The sequence below is a fragment of the Pristis pectinata genome, chromosome 10, assembly GCF_009764475.1.
Source record: "Pristis pectinata isolate sPriPec2 chromosome 10, sPriPec2.1.pri, whole genome shotgun sequence".
NCBI lineage: Eukaryota > Metazoa > Chordata > Chondrichthyes > Rhinopristiformes > Pristidae > Pristis > Pristis pectinata.
This window is the reverse complement of record NC_067414.1, coordinates 99,033,176-99,059,696: the sequence shown is the minus strand read 5'-3', so window position 1 is coordinate 99,059,696 and position 26,521 is coordinate 99,033,176. Positions and strand designations below refer to the sequence as shown.

General features: G+C 43.9%; 1 protein-coding gene across 1 annotated transcript in view; it reads right to left on the bottom strand.

Moving 5' to 3' along the window:
- The window catches only part of znf318 (zinc finger protein 318), a 39,136-nt gene extending 13,233 nt beyond the window's left edge, over positions 1–25,903 (bottom strand). The window contains exons 1-4 of the mRNA XM_052025401.1: positions 25,809–25,903; positions 23,863–23,973; positions 17,496–18,213; positions 6,369–7,703 (exon numbers count right to left, since the gene is read on the bottom strand). Coding sequence (XP_051881361.1) covers positions 6,369–7,703; positions 17,496–18,206 — 2,046 coding nt within the window. The 5' untranslated portion in view covers positions 18,207–18,213; positions 23,863–23,973; positions 25,809–25,903. The remainder of the gene's footprint in view (positions 1–6,368; positions 7,704–17,495; positions 18,214–23,862; positions 23,974–25,808) is intronic.
- Positions 25,904–26,521: the final 618 nt, after the last annotated feature.

Here is a 26,521-nt window from a genome sequence, read left to right as displayed (position 1 = left end):
TTCATCTGCCTTTTCTCCCCCCTTTGTCTTCTTCCACCCATTACCCACCTGCCTCTGTCTCCCAACTCCACCCCTTCCTCCTCCTGGCTCCATCTGCCCATCATCCTTCACACCTCCTTGGTCCACCAATCACCTTCATCTCAACCCTCCCTCTCTCCTCTCTATATTGGATATCTTCCCTCTTCACTCAGTCCTGATGCAGAGCCTCAACCAAAAATGACAATTCCTTTCCCTCCACAGATGCCGCTCGATCTGCTGAGTTCCTCTGGCAGATTGGTTGTTGCTTCAGATTTCAGCATCTGTTGCCTCGTGTTTCAGTTTTACTCCAAATCCTTTTTAAAAGGCTACAGATCCCATTTCTCCAACTTATCCATGAAGTCAGTACTCAATATTTGGAGGACAGCCTGACTATCTGACATGAGGCTGACGGTATTTGACTGCAGGAGCTTGGAATGCATCAGCTTTGACAAAGATTAAGTCCTGAATGTCTGGTCAGCTAATACTCTCCAACCCAGGCAACATCCTGGTGAACCACTTCTGCACCCTCTCCAAAGCCTCCACATCCTTCCTGTGACACGGCGACCAGAACTACACACAATACCCTATATGTGGTCTAACCTAAGTTTTATATAGCTGCAGCGTGACTTTCTGACCTTTATACTCAATGAAGGCAAGCATATTGTTTGTCTCCTTTATCACCCCATCCACTTCTGTTGTCACTTTCAGGGAGCTATGGACTCGGACCCCAAGGTCCCCCTGTACATCAATGCTCCCAAGGATCCTGCCATTCACTGTATACTTTCCTCTTGCATTTGATCTCCCAAAATGCAACACAATTACACGTCCAGATGAAAGAACAGCTGCGGTTTCTCCACCCAAATTTCCAACTGGGCTGTATCCTGCTGAATCATTTGACAACCTTTCACTCTATCCACAACTCCACCAATTTTTGTGTCATCTGCACTTACTGATTAGCCCACCTACACTTTTGTCCAAATCATTCATGTATACCACAAGCAGAGGTTCCAGCACTGATTCCCACTGAACACCACTGGTCACAGGTCTCCAGTCAGAACAGCAGCCCTTCTGGCCTTTTACCCTCCCTCGACCTTTTCATTTCCAACTGCCAACATGACATTGACTGACTTGATTTTACTTTAAAAATTTGGTTGCATGTAATTCAATTCCCACCCTGACCGGTCAGCCCTCAACCTTCTCCACTGCAAACGCAAACTAAAACAACACCTCATATTCCACATGGGTAACCTACAACCCAATGGTATGAACACTGAAGTTTCCGATGTCAGGTAACCCACACCCCGTGTTTCTTTCCCACCCACATCACCAACCAGGTTCTTTATCCCTTTGTCCACCTTTTTCCAAACTCCTCCCCTTATTACCTCAACTCATTCCCCTCCCCACCTGGTTAAACCTGCTCATCACCCAAATACCTATCCACTTGGGTTTCTTCTCCCCGGTTCACCTTTCCTATCCCCTCCCCCACGGATCCATCTACCCATCATCCTACCTTTATCTGGTTCCACCGATTACCCACCAGCCTCTGTCTCACCCCTCCCTCTCACTTCAATATACTGGCCATCTTCCTTCCACACTCTCAGTCCTGATGCAGGTTCTCGACCCAAGACGTCTCCACAGATGCTGCTTGACCCAGTTAAGTTCTTCCAGCAGTTTAATTTTTGCTCCATGATGATGTCAGGTCAAAGAACTCTTCATCTTGCCATAATGCAGGAAAGTATTAGACAGTCCTAACATGCATCTACACCACATTCCCCCACTCATGTACATCATATCACACTCAAAATTGAACACCTTGCATCTTAACTTCAAATATGTTCTCAAACATAAAATGGTGGGAGTGAAAAAATAAGATATCAGGACAATCAAAACTTCCACGCTAAAGAAGCAGAATACTGAAATATTAAAGGTTCAAAACATGCACATGTAGAGTCATTGTACCTGCCTCAATCACTTTCTCTGGCAGCTCAAATAAAAACCCTTGGCCCACAATGTCCATATTAACCACCACACCCATCTATACTAATCCCATTTACCAGCATTACGGCCAAAACCCTCAATGCCTTCGTAATTCAATTGCTTGTTAGATGCTTCTTAAATGTTGAGAGTGTATTTGTCTCCATCACCTGTACCATTATTCAAGGGCAGCAAAGACAAACCAGGGAACTACAGCCCAGCGAGCTTGACATCAATGTCGGTCAAGTTACTGGAGGGACAGGATCTACTAGCATTTGAATGGACAAGGACTCTGATATAGGCTTTCTGGACAGGAAATAGTGTCTTACAAATCTGTTAGGAGCTTTTTTTTTAAAAAGAGAGGTATCCAAGAGGATTGATGAGGGCAGGGTGGTGGACGTTGTCTGTACGGACTTTAGCAAGGCACTTGACAAGGTCCCGCAGGGAAGGCTAGTCTACAAAGTTAGATCACATGGGATCCAGAGACCTAGCTAACTGCGTACAGAATTGGCTTGATGGCAAGAAGCAGAAGATGATAGTAGAAGGTTGTTTTTCGGACTGGAGTCCTGTGACTAATGGTGTGCCAGAGAAATCAGTGCTGGCCCCATTGTTGTTTGCCATTTATATAGACCATTTGGATGTGAATGTACAAGATGACATGAAAATAGGTGGTACTGTAGTCAGTAAAGGTGTTTATCAAAAATTAGAGGGATCTTGATCAGCTGGGTAAGTGGGCCACAGAATGGCAAATGGTGTTCAAGTTAGATAAGTGCAAAGTGTTGCACTTTGGGTTGAAGGGAGGAAGGAGAAAAGGGGAATATAATGCTTTCATGATCACAGGATTTTCAAAAATGCTTTATAGCCAGTTAAATACTTTTGAAGGTTGAGCAAGGATAGAGGTGTAAATGGGAGCATGTGAGAATAGATGAATTTAGATTGTGTTAGAGTTAAAACTCAGTGGTTCACTATTCCTTTCAACAGGAGAAGCCTTTCACCCAAACCCTTGGTCTGGTTCACTTTATCATCTGTATATTTAAAAGAAATGTGGCGAGAAGGCACGTAGAGCAAATATCTGCTGACATCCAGAAAATGAACTGAATAGTTATTGAAGATGTTTAAAGATAAAACTGCAGATGAAATTTAAGGGTGCATGGATTTAGAGTTTCGGATTGTTGCATAACTCTAGAACTAAACATGGAAAGACAAGTTTAGTCACATGGAAAGACACATCCAAAGTTAAAATTATTGAATACCTAGCTTTTATTATTCAAGGTTTTGGTTATGTTATCCAAATTGATTGGAACTGATCTTTGTTGAGTTTTGGTATTGGTATTTGTTTATTGTCACTTGTACCGAGGTACAGGTCAATTCATCACACAGTGCAGTTACATTGAGTTTACTACATCAATGGACTGTGTACTAACTGAATGTAACTGCACTATGTAATGAAGGTAAAAACAATAACAGTACAGTGTAAAGTGTCACAGCTACAGAGAAAGTGCAGTGCAATAAGGTGCAAGGTCACAACAAGGTAGATCGTGAGGTCAGAGTCCATCTCATTGTATAAGGGAACCGTTCAATAGTCTTATCACAGTGGGGTAGAAGCTGTCCTTAAGTCTGGTGGTACGTGTCCTCAGGCTCCTGTATCTTCTACCCGATGGAAGAGGAGAGAAGAGAGAATGTTCTGGGTGGATGGGGTCTTTGATTGTGCTGGCTGCTTCACCAAGATAACAAGAGGTAAAGACAGAGTCCAAGGAGGGGAGGAGGGGTATCTCAAATGATAATTTGTCTTCATGAACACTGAGTTGTGAAAATGTGCACAATTAGATTACTCCATCCCCTTGATTTCCTCAAATGTTCTGTCTCACCACTGACAAAAAAGAGGGAGCAGTGCGCCAAGAATGAATGTTTAATAAAACAAGAAAGAATGATGGCACAGGCTAGTGAGTGGGAAATTGACAAGCAAAGGGTGACAGGCTGGGGAAGAAAATGTAAACAAAAGTATGTAGCATCAAGCAAATCCAGTATTAGTAAACAAAAATGTAAAAACAAAGCCCAATTACAAGGGGTAAAGTATTGGAGAAACTCAGAGCTAAAGATGGACAAGTCACCAGGACCTGATGGATTACACACTGGAGTTTTAAAGGAAGTGACTGCAGAAATAGTGGACCCATTGGTTGTAATTTTTCAAAACTCACAAAACACTGGGAGTGTACCAAAAGACTGTAAAAACAGCCAATGTGACTCCCTTTTTCAAAAAGGGAGAAAGGCAGAAAGCCAATTAGTTTAAAAGCAATTATTGGCAAAATGCTAGAGCCATTAATCAAAAAGGAAATAGCTAATCATTTAGAAAAGCCGAATATAATCAAACCCAGTCAAAATGGTTTTATGAAAGGTAAATCATGTTTGACAAATTTGCTTGAATTCTTTTAGGATGTAATGGGGAGAGTTGACAGAGGTGAACCTGACGCAAGGTGCCACAGAGAAGGCTGGGCCGTTAGTTAGAAGCCCATGGTATCAACAGTATTTAAGGTTTCCATGTTTGCCGATAATATGAAGCTAGGTGGAGGGGCACGATGTGACAAGGATACTGTGACTGCCATGGGACACACACAGATAGTGAGCAGAAAAAAAGACTGGCAATTGGACTTTAAGGTGGGAAAGTGCGATGCCATGCACTCTGGAAAGAGAAATCAAAAGGCAGATTATCTAAATGGAGAGACGTCAAGAGTGAAGTACAGAGGAATCTATGTATTCTAATGCATAAATCACTAAAAGCTAGCAGGCAGGTCCTACAAGTAGTTAAGGCGGCAAGTGGCATTTTGGCATCCATTGCAAAGGGATTGGCGTTTAAAAATAGAAAGGTTTTGCTGCAGTTGTACAGGGTCTTGGTAAGGCCTCATTTGGAATATTGCATACAGTTAACTAGGTTACTCTACATTTACCTTAAAAAAACATCTAGTAACATTGGGAGCAGCCCAAAGGAGATTCACCAGGCTAATTCCTGAGATGAGAGGGTTGTCCTTCCAAGAGAGACTAAATAGTTTGGGCCTTTATTCCTTGAAGTTTACAAGAATGAGGCATGACTTTATTCAAACATTAGAGATCCAAAGGGGCTTGACAGGGAAGACATTGGGATGTTTTCAATAGTGGGAGAGTCTTGAACAAAGAGACATAACTACAACGTGCCAATCATTTAAAACAAAGGTATGCAGATATTTCTTCTTGCAGAGGGTGATGAATCTCTGGAATTCTGATGGAAGCTGGATCATTAGAAGTATTTAAAATGGAGGAGGATAAATATCTGATAGATCGAGGAGTAGAGGGATATGGAGAAATGGCACAGAAGAGGAGTCAAGGCCAGTATTTGATAGATCAAGGAATAGAGGGGTATGAAGAAATGGCACAGAAGAGGTGTTGAGGCCAACATAGATTAGCCATGATCATACTGAACAGTGGGGCAGGCTTGAAGGGCCTGATGGCCTACTCCAGTTGCTATTTACTTGTGTTCTCTTTCCTGCCTCTTTAGATTGCCTACCTGCGTAACTTCATTTTTTATTCTTGCATGTTTGCATCTTTTGTTTTATTTTTCTTTATATGACTTTGTACCTGCTTCTTTGCTTCCCCCACCCCCCCCCCCCCCCCCATTGCCATTGTGCTTCTCATATTCACATTTTTCTCTGCTCTTTCTGGTTCACCTTCTCTTCCTCTGCTACTTAGTTACTCTTTCTCTGCTTCATGTTCCTCCTCAATTTATAACTTGATTTGCATAATTTTTCTTTTCCCACACTTCATTTGCTTAAAGTATAATTTACAAGGAAACTAGAATGATATAACATATTAAATACCATCACTGCTGAACTAATAAAACGCGTTTTCATTGACCCACTTTGTTGAATCCACAGTGTCAGCTACACCATTATCCTAATTACATGCATCCCAGAGGACAGAGGAATCATCATTTTCAAAATTGGGCAATATCCCACATCATTTCATTTAACCAAATAGTGTTAAAGACTGAACCAATGGTCCTTCCCTCGTGAATGGTACATAGCAATACTGAATCTGCAGTATTCCCTTTCAACCTATTTTTTGATACATTGCTAAACCCAAATGATCACCCATTTTACTTTACCAAAATATCCGCTAGAAGCTGCATGACAACATACCATAACCCAGTCTTCCTCAAATCTTTCTCTGGGAAGCCATGTCCTCCATAACAGTAACTTGTGTTGAGATGGCCATGCACAGGACTTCCTGGCTAATCCATTTCTTATTTACAAAGCACAATATTCTTGGTTTAACTTGCCAAACAAAAAGAAAACACATCATAAACCCTCACTTTATCTGAAGATACCCAAGCAACAGCTACAAACCTTTCGTTTCTGCTCAGCTTTTCTTTTATCTTCCTCAGTAGACTTGGACATCAATCGGTTTGAAGACAATACTGGAGTTTGGGTTGGTGTAGGTGTTGTCTGCACTTGCACCAGCACTGAATCCTCTCGTTTGTGGTCTGCAGTATCTTTGGGAGCCTCAACTGTTTCAATGACCCTCAGATTTGGACGGGAGACCTTTGGTTGCTGCATCACTACTACTATTGGACTACTTGGCTCACTAACTTGTGGAGGTGGGTATGTTGGCCAGGCAGGAGTTGTGTATGCAAGATAATGGTCATACTGATTAAAAGTAAGTGGTGGAGGATTTAGCGGATAGTTTACTGGAGGTAATGCATATTGACCATAGGGTGGCATGACGTATGCTGGTGATGGAGTTGGCAATAAACCAGGCTTACGGTTCGTTGAATTAGTTGGAGCAGAATATCGTGGAGCTACCCTCTCAGGCTCTTTGGCCTTTACAATCATTTCTCTTCTAAAGGATTCCTTGCTCTCTTTCAAACCTGGGCGAGAGATATTTTCTTGTTTTGACAATTTCATTCGGGACTGTGGATGAGGCTCGAGTGACTTTGCGTCATTTCGGGTCCTCCGTTTATCCCAAGAGCCGGAATTATGGGATTCCAAGGGACGGTCAGGTGATCGTGTCAAAGTTTTCTTCCCATGGAGTCGCTCCTGAGTACGGGCTGCCAATTTGCTAATCTCTGAAACACCTATATCGAGGCCAATGGTTCTCAGTAGGTCATGGATCTTTTCATACTCTTTGTCAGATTTCACACTTTCTGTACTGGACAATCCCTCATGCAGACTGGTTTGTCTTACAGAAAGAAGATTCCTGTTTGAACCAAGTGGTCTAAATTTGAGAGAATCAGTCTTTTCTTCCTCATCCTCTCCATACAAGAACCTTTCCTCATCCTCTATATCCGGAAAGTTACGTTTCCTTTCTTGAAAGTTATTGTCAACCTCTGCCAATAAGCCAAGTATACGAGAGAATCCACTGTTTCCTTGACTGGCTTGTTCATGTGGGAGTAGGAAGTCTGTACCACAGTCTTTATTTTCAGAAGAAATTTCCAATTCTGACTTTGTGCCATACTTGGCTGGAAGCCCCCGTTCAAAACGGAAGTTGGTATTTGTTAAACCAGGGAGCCCACCCGGATCAGTAATTCGATGCATTTCTCTGTTGTCTCGCATGAAAGAAAACTGTTCAGACTCAGGGAAGTTCTGTTCTTGCTGTGGTAACCGCATGAAGCTTTGCGATGGAGAGTAACTATCTCGACGTTCAGGCTTTTCATTCACTGTGACACCACAATATTCATCAAACTAAAAAAGTCAACAGAATTAAGAGTTAGGACAAATCACATTTTCAAGTTTATATTCACACTTTTTATATTTAGAGAAACAAAGGACTGCCAATGCTGGAATCTAGATGAAAAAACAAGATGCTGGAGGAACTCAGCAGGCCAGGCAGCATCCATGGAAAAATGCAGACGGTCAATGTTTCAGGTCAGGACCCTTCTTCAGGACTGAAGATAGGAAAAGGGGAAGCCCAGTATACCCAGTATATTGGCCGGGGGGGGGGGGGGGGGGGGGGTGGATACAGAGCAGTGATAGGTGGACAAAGCAGGGGAGGCAGGATGGACATGATGTGGTGATAGGTAGAGGCAGGTAAGAGAGTGATAGACAGATGCAGGGCAGGAGGGGAGAGCAAATTCACCAGGGGATGGGTCAAAGGTATGGAGGCAGGCAGAATGGAGGGAGGGGAGGAGAAGAAAAGGAGAGAAGAAAAAAATGGCAAGGAGAAAAAAGAGATAGGCTAGGAAACAGAAGAAAAGAAGAGGCAAGGTGGGGGGGGGGTTTTATTTTACTTAAAGTGGGAGAATTCGATGTTCATGCCATTAAGCTGTAAGGTCCCAAGACGGAAAATGAGGTGTTGTTCCTCCTGTTTGCATTTGGACTTCTCCCCGGCAGTGGAGGAGGCAAAGGACTGACATATCAGTGATAGAATGGGAGGGGGGAGTTGAAGTGACAGGCAATGGGGAGATGCAGATTGCAGTTACAGATGGAGCATAGGTGTTCTATGAAATGGTCACCTAATCTGCGTTTGGTCTCGCCAATGTAGAGGAGGCCACACTTGGAGCACCGAATGCAGTAGATGATATTAGGGGAGGTGCAGGCAAATCTCTGCCTCACCTGAAAGGACTGTTTGGGTCCCTGGACGGAGGTGACGTAGGGGCAGGTGTTACACCTACGGCAGGAGCAGTGGAAAGTTCCTGGGGTGGAGACTTATTTATATTTAGCTATTTTCTGTTGTGGCCACAGACAGTCATGCTCTGTGCTAAGCAAACATCTGCACATCTCCACTGCGATTTACATATTCTTTACTTTCAAGTTGAAAGAAATCAAATGGCAATCTTTGAACAACTAAATTAAAGGCAAAGTAAACAATGCATCTTTTAGTTGGTTTATTTGACCCATGCTCCCAAGTCTTTACCTCTAAATGGGCACTTAATGCTATCTATCAGTACATTACTTTTACTACTGGGAGTCAAAAACAAGAAGTGTGAATGAAGTTTTGACTCTTATATTATTAGTATTCACATCTGGCGACTGAACAACTGCGAGAACCACATACTTTTTAAGAATACTGCATGCTTTTTGAAATACAAGTTTTCAATAATCAGCTTTGAACTTTTAGAGGCATAGAGTAACACAGCACAGAAACAGGCCCTTCAGCCCAACTGGAACATGCCGATCAAAATCCCCATTCAAGCTAGTCTCATTTGCCCCATTACCTTCTAAAACTTTCCTAACCATTTTCAAACCCCTTTCAGTGTTGCAAAGGGACCATTGGCCCTGTGACTTTCTGATCCACACTCAATCTGCATCATCCTCTCTTCTCAGCACTTTCCCATGCAAGTTGAGGGAGCTGCAACAAACCCCTTACCTCATTTCTTGCCACCACACAGAAACCCAAACACCCTTTCCAGGTAAAGCAACAAGTTGTTTCCATTTCTTCCAATCTAGCACATTGCATTCAGTGCTCACAATGTGGTCTCCTCTATATTGAAGAAACAAAGATAGATTGGGTGACCACCTTGCAGAATATCTCCATTCAGTCTACAATAGCAACCCTGAGCATCACTAATTCTCCATCCCTCTCCAGCCTCTGTCTTTTACTCCAAATTGCTCATGAGAGAGCACCTCATCCTCCATCTGGGTAATTTGCTGTCATTGGGACTCAAAATCGAATTTAACAGTTTCAGTGAACAACACTTTTTTACCTTTCTCTCCACAAACATGGCTGTGCTTTGCCATTTCAACACTGCTTTTCTTTTCCTCTTCAGTCTCTAATTGCCAGTTTCTGTAATTGCTGACCTTACAACTTTGGTCTGCACCCGGTCGCAGACATTCTCTCATTTTCTCCACCCCTTCTCTTCTTGGCAACTTAAAACACAATTATTTTGTCACTTTTCCAGTTCTGATGAAGAGCCTTAATATGAAATATCCACTGTTTTTCTCCTCATGGATGCTGCTCAGCCTGCTGAGAGCTTCCAGCATTGTTCTTGTAGCAAACAACGAGCTGCTGGAAGAAATCAGCGGGTCAGGCAGCATCTGTAGAGGGAAATGGACAGTCAATGTTTCGGGTCAAGGCCCTTCACCTGGACTAAAAGAGTATAGGGGAGATAGCCAGTATAAAGAGTTGACAGGTCAGAGTGGAGCAAGGACTGGCAAGCGATAGATAGATCCAGGTGAGGAAGGGTTGATTGGCAGATGGAGTCATGTAGGAGAGGGAAGGTTGGAGATAGTGATAGAGGCTAGAAAGTGATAAGTGGAGGGAACAAAGGGCTACAATCTGACCCTGATGGTTCTTCGTCCACCAACTGACTCCATCTGCCCATCACCCACAGACTCCTCTCGTTGTTCCCATCTACCTACCATACCTCCTTTATTTGTTTCCTCTTCACCTTCATCAGATCCCACAATCTACAGCCCTTTGTTCCCTCCACCCATCACCTCCCAGCCTCAATTTATTTTGTGCATTAAGATGTCCACTTGTGCATTACAGCCATTGAAGCATTCTTGGAAGGCTAATCACCACAGAAATGTAGTGAAGTGGAAGCCAATTCCCAAACAATGACCTCCCACACAATTCAGTACAGTCATAACAAGAATTTTTTGCTCTATTAACTGAGGGATAAACATTAGTTGATTCCTGATGATCTTCAAAACAATACCATAGGAGGTTTTACACTCAGTGTTGAAAGGCTTTAGTTTATGAACATATGAATTAGGAACAGGTTAGACCACGCTACCCCTTGAAACTGTTCCAACATCTAATAAGATCACAGCTGACCCAGATGCAACCATATTCCCATCTATCCACAATAACCTTTCACCCCTCATCTATTAAGAATCTATCTCTGCCTTCAAAATATTTAAAGACTTGCCTTCCACTGCCCTTAGAGGAAAAAAATACATTTCCTTTCTATCTTAAAGTCCTTATAGTTTTTTTTAAAAACCATCGCCTTAGTTATAGCTTCTCTCATAAGAGGAAACCTTTTCTCTTCATCCAGCCTGTCAAGATATCTTAAGATCTAAAATGTATCACTCAAGATCACTCTCGTTCTTCTAAATTTTTCAGTTTAGACTCTTCAACCTTCCCCCATAAGACAAACCCAACATTTCAAGTAAACCTTCTCTGAACTGTTTCTATGCATTAACATCCTTCCTTAAAGAAGACGAATACTCTCCATAGTGCTTTATGTATTCTCACCAATGCCCAACAAATCAGAAGCATAACCTTCTTACTTTTGTACTTAATTCCCCTAGTAATGTTCTATTAGCTTTCCTAATTACTTGCTATACCTGCACATTAGCCTTCTGCAAATCTTGCACCCCTGGATTCCTCTGCATTTCAGAGTTCTGCCATCTCTCATAATTCAAATAAAATGCTTTTCATTTTCCCTCCTGCAAATGATAGTGTAGTACTCCCACATTAATGCAGAACCACAGTCAAGATTTTTGTACTGAATTCCCTGAAATGGGACTCAAATCCACAACTTTCTGATTTGGGAGGTGAGAGTGGCTTACTCAGACGTAGTAAAGACGCACAGGATGTTCCATATCTTGGTTAAAGAAATAGAATAAAATAGGTTCTAAAACAGGTGACAATGTTGGAATTGAGCCAGTGAATTCCACTGACGTAGTCTAAATTTTTTAAACTAAAACCACAAATGGTGGGGTAGCAAAAGGAGGAACCAAAGCAGCACAATGACAAAAAAAAGGCAAATATCAACTACTAAAAGACAGAGAGCCAAGTACCATAAAGATGCATCCAGAAATTTTAGGTGGAGTCGACGTAACCTGCTTGGACAAACCTGCCCTGCTCTTCTCTACAGCAGCTGATCCTATGCCTTATATCCAATTTCCTGCCCAATCCCCTCACTCCAATCCCTTAGTGCTCAAAAATCTACCACACAACCTTAAATATACTCAATAACAGAGGATACACAACTCTCAGAAGAGCCTCTTAACACCTACCTCAAAAACACCTTCCAGAACTTCATAGGTTTAAAATCTCATTCTTCTACCTGATGGGTTTGTACCAATCCCAAGGCAAGTATGCAGGCTAAGACGTTTTTAAAGTTTATAAAAAGTCAAGGATTGGAGGACAGTCAAGGACATTATCTGCCTCTTATGTTCTCAATATAATGATATGGGTAAGAATTTCAGAAGAAGATGGGCTTAGGAAGGTGGAACTAGGAACTACAGAATGTTGTGATACAAATGGATCAGGAACCCAAAGGCATGAAATACAAAGGTTAACGTGCTGGTAATTGCAAGTAATTAGGAAAACTAATGAAATGTTCTCTTTATTGCAGGTTATTTGAAATACAAAAGTAGGGATTGCACCTGGAATAATGTACAGTTTTGGTCTCCATATTTAAAGAATGACATGCCTGCATTGGAGGTTGTGTAGAGAAGGTTCACTATGTTGATTCCTGGGACGATGAGGTTGATGTATAAAGAAAGGTAGAGATGCTTGCATTTACACTCATTGCAATTTGGAAGAGAGGCAATCTTATAGAAACATGCAAGATTCTGATAGGGATGACAGGGTGGACAGTGAGAGGATGCTTTCTCCAGTGCTGGTATCCAGAACTAAGGGGCATAATTTCAGAATAAGAGGTTGCCGATTTCAAAAGGAGCTGAGAAGGAATTTTTTTCCCCTCAGACTCATAAATCTTTGGAATATCTGTGTTAGAGAGCTGTGGAGACAAAGTCATTGAATATATTAAAAGTGGAGACTGGCAGACGTTTGAATAAGGGAATCAAGGGGTATGGGGAGAGCACAGGAAAGTGAAGGCCAAGATTAGATCAGTCATGATCTTATTGTATGGCAGAGCAGACTCAAGAGGATAACTGACCTACTCCTCCTCCTGTTTTGCATGTACACATCTGTAATCAGAGACAGTGGATTGGAATCTCAGGTCAGGTCTGATATCTGCAAACAATATGGTTCAACCAGAAACTGTGACTGCAGAAAGAAATGGCATGGAGCTTGTACAAACAATGGAATTCAGTTTTACCAACAACAGAGTAATGTGCAGTTCCTCAGTTTCTGGAAATCAGACAAGCAATCTGACAAAACGACAGCAGAGGATCAAGACACATTTTTGGAAGAGCAAAGGTGAGTGCTGTTGGCATACTTATGAAAGCTGACCCCACATTGTTGGTTATTTCCAGACTTACAAAACAAAAGGAATCGGGAAAACCTAGGAAATGAGGTTTTCCAAAATAAGCCATTCACCGTGGTCACGGTAGGATGGTCAGTAAGGAGCAGTCACACTGCTGGTTATTTCACAGTAATTGAGGGCAAAGTATAAATCAGGAAAGTAGAGGAGCATATAACAAGAGTAACAGAGTTATGGAGTGATACAGCACAGAAAAAGGCTCTTCATCCTCATCATCAAGGGCAATCTATACTAATCTCATTTACTAGCACTTGTCCTGTAGCCGACTATGCCTTGTGATTCAAGTGCTCCTCTAGATGCTTCAGAAACATGAAAGCACCTGCCTTGAACAGCTTGTCAGGCAGTGCTTTCCAGATTTCAGCCACCTTGTGGGTGAATAAATTCTTCCTTAGACAATATAATCATGGGACACTGCTAATGTACATATAGACTGAGCAAACCAAATGAGCAGTAATAGAGTGGAAGACGAATTTGTGGAGTGAATAAGAGATGATGTCAGAAGGTGGAAGAACCAAGGAAGGAACAAGCTACAGGTTGAAAATCTCAAATCCAACACCCTTGGGACCTGACTGGTGCCAAACTACAGCAAATATGGACTACTGAAATTGCCCCTAATCATCTTTGTCTGAGTAGTAGAACTGTTCTTTTAAGTATAGACACTCCCTAGGTCACATAAGAGTTTTGAGAACTGTATGTAATCTGAAGTTTCCATAAGTCAGAAATGCTGTCAGCTGAGGTCGCAGAAGTTGCACTAGTGGGTTAATTAGCTACGGATTAATACAGATCTTAGTTAAATATTATAGACCAGTGTTAGATTCCAAACACACCAGACCACAGGAATTGCCAGACTACAGAGTTTCAGAGCTTTTTTTTAAGATCTAGTATTAATTAGTAATCTGATAGTTAAGGCTCCTTGAGGTAACAGTGGACATGGTAACAGGTAACATGTTGCAATTTTACTTCAAATGTGAAAATGACCAGTTCAATATGAAACTAGGGTTTCCATAGATTCTGGGATAGTTCACATAGAATGGAAGGCAGCAACCTTGAAGAAAGGAGAGAGAAACTACTTAGCCTGACAATAACAGTATAGAAAATGCTGGAACCTATTAAGAAAGTGATAACAGAATGCTTAGAATATAAAACAAATTGCTGGAAACACTCAGGTCAAGCAGCAACTGCGCAAAAAAGAAACGGAAAGGTCGAAGACCCTTTGTTAAAACCGAGAAAGGGAAAATAAGTTGGTATCAGCATGTAAAAAAAGGAACAAGGTTTAAGGATTTATGTAAAGAGAGCATGAATAGAGGGCAGATGTTTCGAAGAAAGGATAATAAGTAATTCAAAGACTGTCAGCATGGTCAAGGAAGCAGGATACAATCTCCAGAAGAGATACAAGAGGGCTTAAGGGGAAAGGAACGTTATCAGAGACCAAGTGAAAAATGTCACAAGTGAAGCTTTCCTGCCAGGCAAGGAAAAGAGCTGAAGCAGCAGACATCTCAACATTAGTTACAAACCACTGCTGCACATTGTTGGAGGGGTTTGAGGACACAATGGATGAAGAAATGAAGCCAAAAAGGTACCTTTGCTTTTTAAGACGATCATGAAGCAGTGGGTCAGTTTTACAGAGAGCAAGATCTGGAATGCTTGGCCAGTCGGAGTTCAGATGGAGATTGAAATCACCAAGACCAAGAACCCTGATGATCTAGTACCATGACAAGTGCTTCACTCAAAGACACCAAATACGTTTTTATTAATTTGCCTCGATTGCACATATTCTCCATGTCCCAAACACAGCTGTACCAAATCTGTCTTGCAAATCTCACTGCCTGAAACTGTCCTGCAGACAAGATGCAAAACTCCATGCATCAGCAAGGCCTCTAAGTTGACAAAACTGAGACACATGGGCAGGCCAGAACATGCTCAGCCTACAAAACTACTCTAAGTGTTGCCAGATAGTTGTGATCATTTTTCAATGCTTCTGATATCCCTGATGTCCCTCAGTAATCTAAATATAAGGCAGCAGTTGACAACAGTTAACATCAAGCTCCTATCAAGGGTGACTGGGGTAATTACCGGCACAAAGAAACCATGAGCTTATTTACCCAAGAACATATTACCTTTTGAGACACAGGTTACCACTGTTACCTAATGCTGAATGAGAAAGCTAGTCCTCAAATTGTACTCACATGACAGTTTATATTTAACTAACATTACAAGTTTATCTAGTCCATTGGGTTATGGGGAACAGTAAACCATTCTCTCAGTGAAAAACATTTATGGATGTTGGGTTAAGACAGAATCAATCTTGCTTGTCCCACACAGCATAATACTCATGAATACTTAATTATGGTAGGTACACTAAGATTACTGCCCAGGCAAGAAACAAGAGAGCTTCATGTTTCCATGAAAACATTCTACAAACACAAGGCAGCAGGAGAGGAGTGACATTTGTGACTTGTGTTTGTCCCTGAACACGATCAATGACCTCCCACAAACTGTTGCAGCAACAAGGTTACACAATGCAAATCCTCAAGCCTGTTCAATCATTCAATTAGAGTATAGATGACCTGTATCTCAAATTACCCATCTTGGTCCACATCTTTCAACGCATTCTTCTGAGACTGAAAAATCTCCGTTACAAAAATTTTTAATCATAACCTGTTCTAGGAAAGTAGTCGCAGATTTCTGCCGCCCTTCACATGGAGTATTTCCTGATTTCATTCCTAAAAAAGACCTAGCTCTAATCTTACTATCATGTTGTGTTCTGGATTTATCTACAAAATCTTTTAGTATTTTCTAGCATACTAATTAGATTAACTTTTAAACAAGAAACCTTTCATGAATTCTTTCCTCGTAACTGAATTATCTCAATCTGTTTCTATTATACATTCTATACAAGTCTAATATATTCTTCTTAAGGTGTGGGGTTAGAATGACATACAGTACTCTTGAAAAGGATTGGCCAAGCACTGTACAACCAGAGAATCAATCCCTCCCCATCAATTCCAGTTTTGACTGTCTCTTCATAGAACATGGAACAGTTCAGCACAGGGACAGGCCCTTTGGCCCACGACATTATGCCGGACTACTGAAACTAGTAAATAAAAGCCTAACTAAACTAATCCCTTCTGCCTACACAATGTCCATATCCCTCCATTCTCTGTACATTCACATGCCTATCTAAAAGCCTCTTAAACATCTCTATCATATCTGCCTCCACCACCACCCCTGGCAGCACATTCCAGGCACCCACCACTCTGTGTAAAAAAAACTTGCCCCGCACATCTCATCTAAACAACCGCTCTCACTTTAAATGCATACCCTCTAATAGTGGACATTTCGACCCTGGGAAAAAGATACTGATAGAGGCTTATAAGATTATGAGAGGCATAATCATAATCTTATAAATCTCTATCAGGTCTCCCCTCAGCCTCTGCCACTCCAGAGAAAACAACCCATGTTTGTCCAACCTCTCCTTAGAGCACATGCCCTCTAATCCAGGCAGCATGCCAGTAAACCTCTTCTGCACCCCCTCCAAAGCTTCCACATTCTTCCTATAAATGAGATGACCAGAATTGAATGCAATACTCCAAATGTGGCCTAACTAGAGTTTTATAAAGCTGCAACATAACTTCTCAGCTCTTGAACTCAGTTCCTTGACTAATAAAGGTAAGCATGCCATATGCCTTCTTTAACACCCCATCAATCCATGCAACCACCTTCAGGGAGCTATGGACTATGACCCCAAGATCCCTCTGTACATCAACACTGTTAAAGATCTTGCCATTAACAGTGTACTGTCCATTTACATTTGATCTGTCAAAGTGTAACACCTCACATTTGGCCAGATTAAACTCCATCTGCCATTTCTCTGCCCATATCTACAACTAATCTATATCCCACCGCATCCTCTTCTACACTATCCACAACACCACCAATTTTTGGTGTCGTGGTGGAGTATCAATATGCACAGCTTCTACCCACAGTACAAATTCAAATCTAATTTTTGTCAAGGCATATCCTGAATCCTGAGATTATCTAAATGGATGTAAAACTACTTAAATACAAAAAATGCTTAATGAGTAAGCAATTATATTGATGTTCTTTGATTTGGAAAGCTTTATCAAGATTTAAAAATCTTGATCTTGCCATCTACCTCATCATGGCCCTTGCCCCTTACTTGTCTACCTGCATTGCACTTTCTCTGTAACTGTAACACTATATCCTGCATTCTGTTTTCCTTTTTACTACCTCAATGTACTTATCTATGAAATGATCTGTCTGGATGGCACGCAAACAAAAGCTTTTCACTGTATTTCTGTATATGTGAGAATAAACCAAGTCCAATAGATCACACCTGCATAGCAGCTGACGGTTCCAATCCTGGTTCAGTGCGCTTCTTCAGAATAGATTTCTTTGGCATCTGAGGAGCCTCATCTGGTCTATGCAAAACATAACCACTCCTGGGAGACTGCTGCATGCCTAATGCACTCTTCTCAAAATGTTCAGAGAGACGGTAAGGGGAGTTTGAGAGTTCTCGCTGAGAGGGAGGAAGCATCTCTGCTATAATCCTTTCTTCTTGCTCCTTCCTCCTGCGAGCAATTTCTAATTCACGAAATTCATCATTTTTACTTTTGCTGTAAGGAAAATGTTCTTGAGCATGACTGTTGTTTGGATTCCGATGTGGAGTCAGATTTTGTGGCCGGTCAGGACTTCTGGTTCTGTAATTCCGATGCCTTTCTGGACTGCGGCTACGGTGCTCTCTGCTATGACGATCCCTGCTACGGCTACGGTGTTCAAGTCGTGAACGTTTGGGATCCCTTCCTCGATCATCAGACCTCAAGTGGGAGTATGGAATCTTCTTAAACCTGTCCCCATCACGTTCACTTGATCTTCTTCCTTCTCTCTGTGACAAAGAATGCGATCCGTAGTCTGACCTGCGTTTGTATGTGTCACCAGCAGGCATCATGCCTAGAAACTCTCGAGAGTGGTCATCATGGAGTGAATATTTTGCCTGCATACGACTGGATTGTGACAGAGAACTTCTGTACATGAGACCATCAGCCATTGCATCCCTGTAGGTTACAAAGAGCAAGTTAGGGAAGACAACAATGTCCACCTCATTCCAGATTAAGAGTTACAAACATTGTGTTGATTGGCATAAATCTGTGGTTATATAACAAAAACATCTACAGCAAAACCGATAACTTGCTACCCCACTGTTCAGAAATCCCAATGGTTCAGCTTCTTGCTCACCGAGTTCTGTTTCCAGCACTCCTTACAAACTCACCGGGGCCATATTTCCCCCACTCCTTGTAAACTCATTGATGACCCATTTCTTGTGCTTCTTGTAAATTCACCGGGCCCCATTTCTCACCTTCACTATAAACTCGTTGGGACCCCGTTCCCTCGCTCCTTGTAAATTCAACAGGTTCCATTTCCCGCATTCCTTTGAAACTCACCAGGGCTCCATTTCCTGCACTCCCTTTATAATTACCAAGTTCACTGGAAAGTTTATTATAGCACTACTGCGATAACATCTAAAAACAATTTAAAGTTTATTGGCTTTTAATAGGAACGATATGAAAATCTGCTAGTCCGGCTAGTCCTGAAAGTGCCAATTATCAAACTTTTACCATATGTAGAACAGTAAGGGCCTTAAATGGCATGAAAAGTGTTAGTTTGGTTCTGCTTTTCCACTGTTATCTTGACTCAGAAGAGGTTTAATCCAGGTCACTACAGAGCAGCACTGAAGAAATGCAGCTTTAACAGAGGAGCTGTTTCTGGATCCCATGGGATAATTTAAGGAGAAAATGTTACCAATGTCCTTGCCAACATTCATCACTTAAGAAACACACACTGATCAGAATCATACTTCTCAGGTAAAGGCCATTTAGCAGATTCAAATACTAGAGGACATGCACTTAAGGTGAGAGGGGGAAAGTCTAAAGATGGTGTGTGGGGCAAGTATTTTCTTTTTCACACACACAGTGGTGGGTGCCTGGAACGGACTGCCAGGGGTAGTGGTGGAAGCAGATACAATAGTAGCATTTAAGAGACTGTTAGATACACGAACATGCAAGGAATGGAGTGGTATGGATCATGTACAGGCAGAGATTTAGTTTAATTTGGCATTGCGTTCAGTGCAGACGTGGTGGGCAAAGGATCTGTTCCTGTGCTGTACTATTCTATTTTATGTTCTATCAACTATTTGAAAGAGCTATTCAATTAATCCCAGTTCTCTCCTTTTTCCCTGAATATGCATCTCAACACTAAACGCTAAATTAGCTGGTGCACTTAGCCACAAGACACTAGTACTTTTCCAATGATTCTTGTGAGCACTTTGGGACATTAGGACAGTCATAACAGTGACACATTAATGTTTGCTTTCACCTTGCATCACACTGATGCAAGGGGGAAATATCTTTTTGGAACCCCTTACAACTCGAGTTGGTAGATTAATTGGTTACTAGCGTAGATGAGTGGTAGGATGTGGAGGAAATTGAAGGGAAAGTGGGCAGAATAAAATGGGAGAAGTGCAAGAAGGTGCTTAATGGTCAGTGCAGACTCAGCCGTCAGAAGAGCCCATTTCTGCATAGTATAACTCTAATTTTCTCCCTTCTGCCTATGATGCTTACATTAATTTTCAGTTCAAAAGAACCCACAAGACTTCAACATTTTGTTTCATTTACCCTCGGTAAGTGATGATAAGGAATTCAACATTGACCAGTCCTCCATGCAGAGTCTGTAGGCAGCATTAAATATTAGGAAGCATCAATGATGCAGTGGGCTAATGGCAGTATTCCTGCATCAATAGTTATTTTAGCCCAGGGATTAAACCCAAGAGATTATCCAATATAAAAATGCTGAAACATTCCGCAGGTCAAGCAGCATCATCCAATCCAAGAGCAACTGGTTTACCTCTCCACCACATATCTTGACCCATCCACTCTTTAAAATTCCAGATTATGTGCCAAGCATATTGGAAGGCTGAAGCTACCAACTTTGATCCCAGCAACAAATTCCAGCATCGTGGCCACTGCTTCCACCTCTCTCCCTGACAACTTATAAAACTGAAGTATAGCTCCTGGTAACTTGTCCACTATATATGACCCTGGGCTGAGTTCCCAATTAGACCATACCATCCCGAAGATTGCCTATATTCATCTCTAATGTTGACTAACTTTATCCCTGCTTCAGCAAATCTCCTACTAAATCCCTTATCCATTGCTTTGTCAACTCTAGACTTGTCTGTTTCAACACATTCTTGGTTGGCCTCCGTTTCAACTAGTCTGAACTTGTCCTTCAAACTTCTGCAACCTGTGTTCTAATAGCAAGAGTCACCCATCATCTGGAACTACTGACCAACAGCTGCTCACAGTTAAGTATGAATTTGCTTCCATTATCATTCTTTCTTTCAAATCCTTCAAAAAAAAAGTCTGATACCTCTCAAATCACCTCTAATCTAATAACCTCATTTTTGAAGTTCTCCAATTTAGGCCTTTTGATTATCCCTGAATTTATTGCCCCACCACTGGCAGCCATAATTTCTGCTACCAGTACTCTAAGCTCTGGAACTCCTTTCCTTGATCTCTCTCTCTCTCTCCCCCCCATTTTTAAAGATACTCCTTAAAACCTACCTCTTTGACCAAGCTTGTGGTCATATGCCCTGTTATCTCTATGTGCTGTGATGTTAAACTTTGTTGATTAGGTGCTTCTGAAGCACCTTGGAATATTTTATGTTAACAGTTAATTTGTAAACTTAGGCTTTTGTTCTTGTTAACCAAGTTTTACAATGGGTAGCCCACAGAGTACATAACTGAGCAAACTGAACTGTGTAGTTCAAGTCATAACCAAGTTACAAACAAAGCATTCCCAAAATTTAACTGCCAAAGATTGCACTTTAAATCCTATTGCAATAACCAGATTTACCACACTGCCTCTGGCTACCTTTTAATATTTAATGTTAAATAGTACATTTAATTTACTGATAATGCAAAAATCATCAGAATCTAACATGACAAATTCTGCTTTTAAAATCGTACCATCATTTCTTTCCCTCCAAGATGATCTAATTCTGTGGTTGAAGAGAAAGCTTCACAGTAATTAACACAAGATCTACAAATCACCCTGACTGGATGCTGCCTGTAGACAACAGGGTTTTAAACGTTCAGTTTCTATTCCAAAGTTTGAACCATCAGGGGTTCTACTATAGAACATGATCAATTCTAGAACCTCATACTGCAGCCATACAAGTAAAGCTTGTTCTAATCTGCCTATGTCAACCGATACCCACATTCAGATAAATAAAATATGCCATAAAATTTATGGCACCAAATTTTGTTTTTATAGTTAAAACTAACAAATATTCATTTTTAAGTTTGAAGTGTTTGAATAGCTCAAAGCAGAAGTGGCACAAAGTAGGGAAAAAAGCAAGACTTCTCCAGTAGAATAGTTGGAGGCAGTCCCAACTCATTCATAGTTAGGCAGGCCACTTTAATAACGATTTAAATGCAAGCTGTAATAGTAAAAATATTATGCTAAACCAGAGATTTACTGCATATTAATTTCCAAGTCAAACATACTGAAAGCAGTGTTAGAATTTGCACTTCATCCCCAGAGTTCATTCAATTCCAATCAAACACTGTAATCCCCATCAAATACTTCCCAAACAGCTTGGTTCCAAGTAAATGACAAGTAGAATTTGATTAATTTACTTTCCTATTTACATTGCTCATTTTGAATTACTGAATTATATATTTCATAACTGTGCAAAAAGCAACTGTGAATTACCAAGAACACAAGACACCTATGTTTAATGAGCAACATTGAAAACAACTAATATTGAACCAATGATTACTGATGCACCCATTAAGTACCAGTGGCAATAGAAGAGTGACACAAAGCAGGTACAATTGCTGCTGGGGGAGGGATCAAATCAGATTTTAATCCATGGTTTCTCAGTCTATGATTGACACTGGTGCCATTCGTCCAACAATTATCCTCATATGGCACAGAGAAACCACAAAGAGGGAGAGGACTAATATAATAAAAAAAATTGTTGCTACAGTTTCACATTTCAGGAATTTATTTATTTTTCTGCACTACTTTTCCAAATTTCTCTCCCCCTATAATTATTAAAATTTAGTTCCTTTGATTCAAGAGGACCTCCAGCATCTTGCTCGAGTGTCAACATTTTATAAGCAAACATTTTCAGTTGTAAACAGTCACGTCTAATTATTTGATATTTAAATGTTAAGCATTTAAATTTGATGTCCCCAACTTCGGACAGCAAGCAGGAAGCAGGCTAATGTTTTGCATCCCCTTCCCAGCCAACAGATAGAATCATAAAACTGTAGAAAATTTATGCCAAAAATGAGGTCATACAACTCAATATGTTCATGCTGGATATGCGGCTCATTCTTTGGTGGGACTAGCTCACTGGGCAACAGATTCGGCATGGACAAGTTGGGCCAAAAGGCCTGTTTTCATGCTGTAAGACTCCATATCAAGAAATGAACCAACAGTCACTTAGATTTACTGGAGTGCTGACTGAAAACAGATGAACTGTAATTTTATTTTGCACTGCTATGCAAACCAATTGCCATGCAAGTGGTTAAAGAACTAGATTGAACATTTCCCCAAGTATCTGTTGAAATTGGTTTCAAAGTCTTAAATATCCAAGAAAGCAATGATCTAGTTGTTCAATGACTAAATTGCCAGGAGTTTTTTTTTTACAACCTCAGATTTCCAATCACTATAGTTAACAATAACAAAATTAGACTTGTGTGGGATTGCTATTAACATAATGTAATTTATAAAACCAATCAACCAATACATTTTGTTCTTGAACAACTTCAAAAAAAAAGATTGGAACTATATTTCTACAGGAATCCTAGTTACAGAGCTGGTCAGCTATTAAGCACAGGGTTAAGGCTGGGGGTTGCAGCCTACATCACGTTTTATGGAAAAATTGATGGCAGTCTTAATAGACAAGTCAGAGGAGTGTGAAGGGCCTAACGTACTATTCAATACTGCACACAGCCCATTTAGTCCATTCGTGCAAGTCATCTCAGTCTGTATACTTAGTCCATAAATCAGCAGTGCACAATAGTTCCAGTAGCTTTGTTACTGTACCTGGATTATTTATTAAGATATTTGTGTACGAGTAAGGCTGAAGGGCCTGTCTCCATGCTGTATGACTGCAATCACAAAGCAGAACTCTCCAAGTCATATGAGAATGCAAAGTTTCCAATGGAGTTCCCAATGACACTGAACTTGAATGAAAAACCTTGCAGAAAATCCCAAAAAATTGTCATTGAAAGGCTACGTGTAGTTACCAAGTACCAAAGTTATTTAAGATCCTATTATCATTTTACTGCTTTATTCAACAGTAAAAGCCAAGCAGCGACTTCATTATCCTACCTCACCTCCAAAAACTTCTGATAAGACAATTCTTAGCATCTATAGAGGCAGAAAGATAGTTAATTCTTCTGGTTAATTATCATTCACCTTTTTTGCTGTGTTTCTTTTGAAAATTACACTTTCCGTCACTTACATCAAAAGTTTCCGTTTTTATGTCAGATTTCCAGTATCTGCCGTCTCTTACGTCTCCTTACAGTTTTATTTTGCAGCTTTTCAATGCAAATACACAGAATGAGTTACTATGTGTATCGAATAAACAACACAGTAAACGTGGAAACCCAGAAACAATCACACCCCACCTCTCAGCGGCATATAGACCATCCACTAGCAATGCTGACGAGTTGAGTGTGGATGGCGCGACTACTGCAGAAATGGACTTAAAGGTGGTTGAACCCACGTTCAGATCCCATCTGTGGAGGAAAGGAAAGCAAAGCAAAGTGAATAAATGCAGTTACCAGGTCACAAGAACAATTAACCTTTCCCTTGGTCCTCCAGTCTGTGTGATGCAGCGGTGGGTGAGCTTCCATGTACCCAGAGAAAGGCGCCCGGATCCACGCTGCCGGTGAGAGGTGGAGAGGTGAAGAGGCCCAGGAGAACCCCCCCTCTGCCCCACCTTACAGCAACCAGACAGGCGGCTACAGGTGACCTCAACCACGATGTGCTACATATCCGGGCCAGCTGGCCGGCCACCCCTTCCCCCAGGCCTTACCCCCGGAGGAGGTAGAGAGCTGGGGAAAAAGGCCAGCCTGCAGCAAAAGCACCGCCGTCCCCCTCCTGCCCCCGAGGTCCGTCGAGCTGCCCAGAGGACGGAGCAACCAGATTGATTCCTCCTGCCAAAAGTGGGGGGGGGGGGGGGGAGGGGAGCTGGGGGTGTGGGCGCGGGATGGGGGGGATGGGCGCGGGATTGGGGTGGGGGGGATGGTGGGCGGGGGGATGGGGCGGGGAGATGATGGGGTGGGGGGATGGGCAGGAGGATGAGGATGGGGGTGGGGGGATGGGCAGGAGGATGAGGATGGGGGTGGGGGGATGTGTGCGGGGTGGGGGATGGTGGGGGGATGATAGAGGGATGGGCAGGGGTGGGGGGATGATAGGGGGATGGGCAGGGGTGGGGGGATGATAGGGGGATGGGCAGGGGGTGGGGGGATGATAGGGGGATGGGCAGGGGGGGGGGGGATGATAGGGGGATGGGCAGTGGGTGGGGGGATGATAGGGGGATGGGCAGGGGGTGGGGGGATGATAGGGGGATGGGCAGGGGGTGGGGGATGATAAGGGGATGGGCAGGGGGTGGGGGATGATAAGGGGATGGGCAGGGGGGTGGGGGATGATAAGGGGATGGGCAGGGGGTGGGGGGATGATAGGGGGATGGGCAGGGGGGTGGGGGAGGATAGGGGGATAGGCAGGGGGTGGGGGATGATAGGGGGATAGGCAGGGGGTGGGGGATGATAGGGGGATAGGCAGGGGGTGGGGGATGATAGGGGGATAGGCAGGGGGTGGGGGATGATAGGGGGATGGGCAGGAGTGGGGGGATAATAGGGAGATGGGCAGGAGGTGGGGGAGATGGGCAGGAGGTGGGGGGGACGGGCAGGGGATGGGGGATGGGCAGGGGGGATGATAGGGGGATGGGCAGAGGGTGGGGGGATGATAGGGGGACGGGCAGAGGGTGGGGGGATGATAGGGGGACGGGCAGGGGGGTGGGGGGATGATAGGGGGACGGGCAGGGGGGTGGGGGGATGATAGGGGGACGGGCAGGGGGGTGGGGGGATGATAGGGGACGGGCAGGGGGGTGGGGGGATGATAGGGGGACGGGCAGGGGGGTGGGGGGATGATAGGGGACGGGCAGGGGGGTGGGGGGATGATAGGGGGACGGGCAGGGGGTGGGGGGGATGATAGGGGGATGGGCAGGGGGGTGGGGAGGACGGGCAGGGGATGGGGGGATGGGCAGGGGGGGTGGGGGGGGCACAGAGCGTGCGCAGCGTCACCACCCCAGCCCCAGCCCGCGCGACCAACGGATTGTTATTCGGAGAGCGGCGGTTGGAGCGGGGCCAACGGCGGCTGCAGCCGGGGGTGAGGGGAGCCGGAGCCGGGGGTGGGGGAACCCGACCACCCGCCCGCAGCCTCGAAGGCCGCCAGCCAGAGACACAGCAACGGCGAACCGGCGCCCCGCAGCTGAGGGCGAGCTCAGGGTCACAAGTTTATAAAAGCGAAAGGCGGCGGGGGGCGGGTTTAACAAGATCGGGATACTCGCCGGGACCTGCTCCAACGGCGGCGGCGGGGCGGACAACAGCCCCGGAGATGCTTTACCAAAATGGAGCCGCTCCTGCACAGACCTCTGGGCAAGGATCGCCGCCCCCACTGCGCATGTCCGGGTAGGTAGTTTCCCCGCCGCCCCAGAGGTGGCGCAGTGGTGGGAGGTGCAGTGGTGGGAGGGGGAGGGGAGGGGAGGGGGAGGGGAGGGGAGGGGGAGGGGAGGGGAGGGGGAGGGGGAGGGGAGGGGAGGGGGAGGGGGAGGGGGAGGGGGGGAGGGGGAGGGGGGAGGGGGAGGGGGGGGAGGGGGAGGGGGAGGGGAGGGGGAGGGGGAGGGGAGGGGGGGGGGAGGGGGGGGGGAGGGGGAGGGGAGGGGGAGGGGAGGGGGGGGGGAGGGGGAGGGGGGGGGAGGGGGGGGGGAGGGGGGGGGAGGGGGGGGGGAGGGGGGGGGAGGGGGAGGGGGAGGGGGGGAGGGGAGGGGGGGGGAGGGGGGGGGAGGAGGAGGGAGGGGAGGTGGAGGGAGGGGGGGAGGAGGAGGGGAGGGGAGGGGGGGAGGAGGAGGAGGGGAGGGGGAGGAGGAGGGGAGGGGGAGGAGGAGAGGAGGAGGGGAGAGGGAGAGGGAGGGGGATGGGGGGAGGGGAGAGGGGGGGAGGGGGGAGGGGAGAGGGGGGGAGGGGAGAGGGGGGGAGGGGCAGGGGGGGAGGGGGGAGGGGG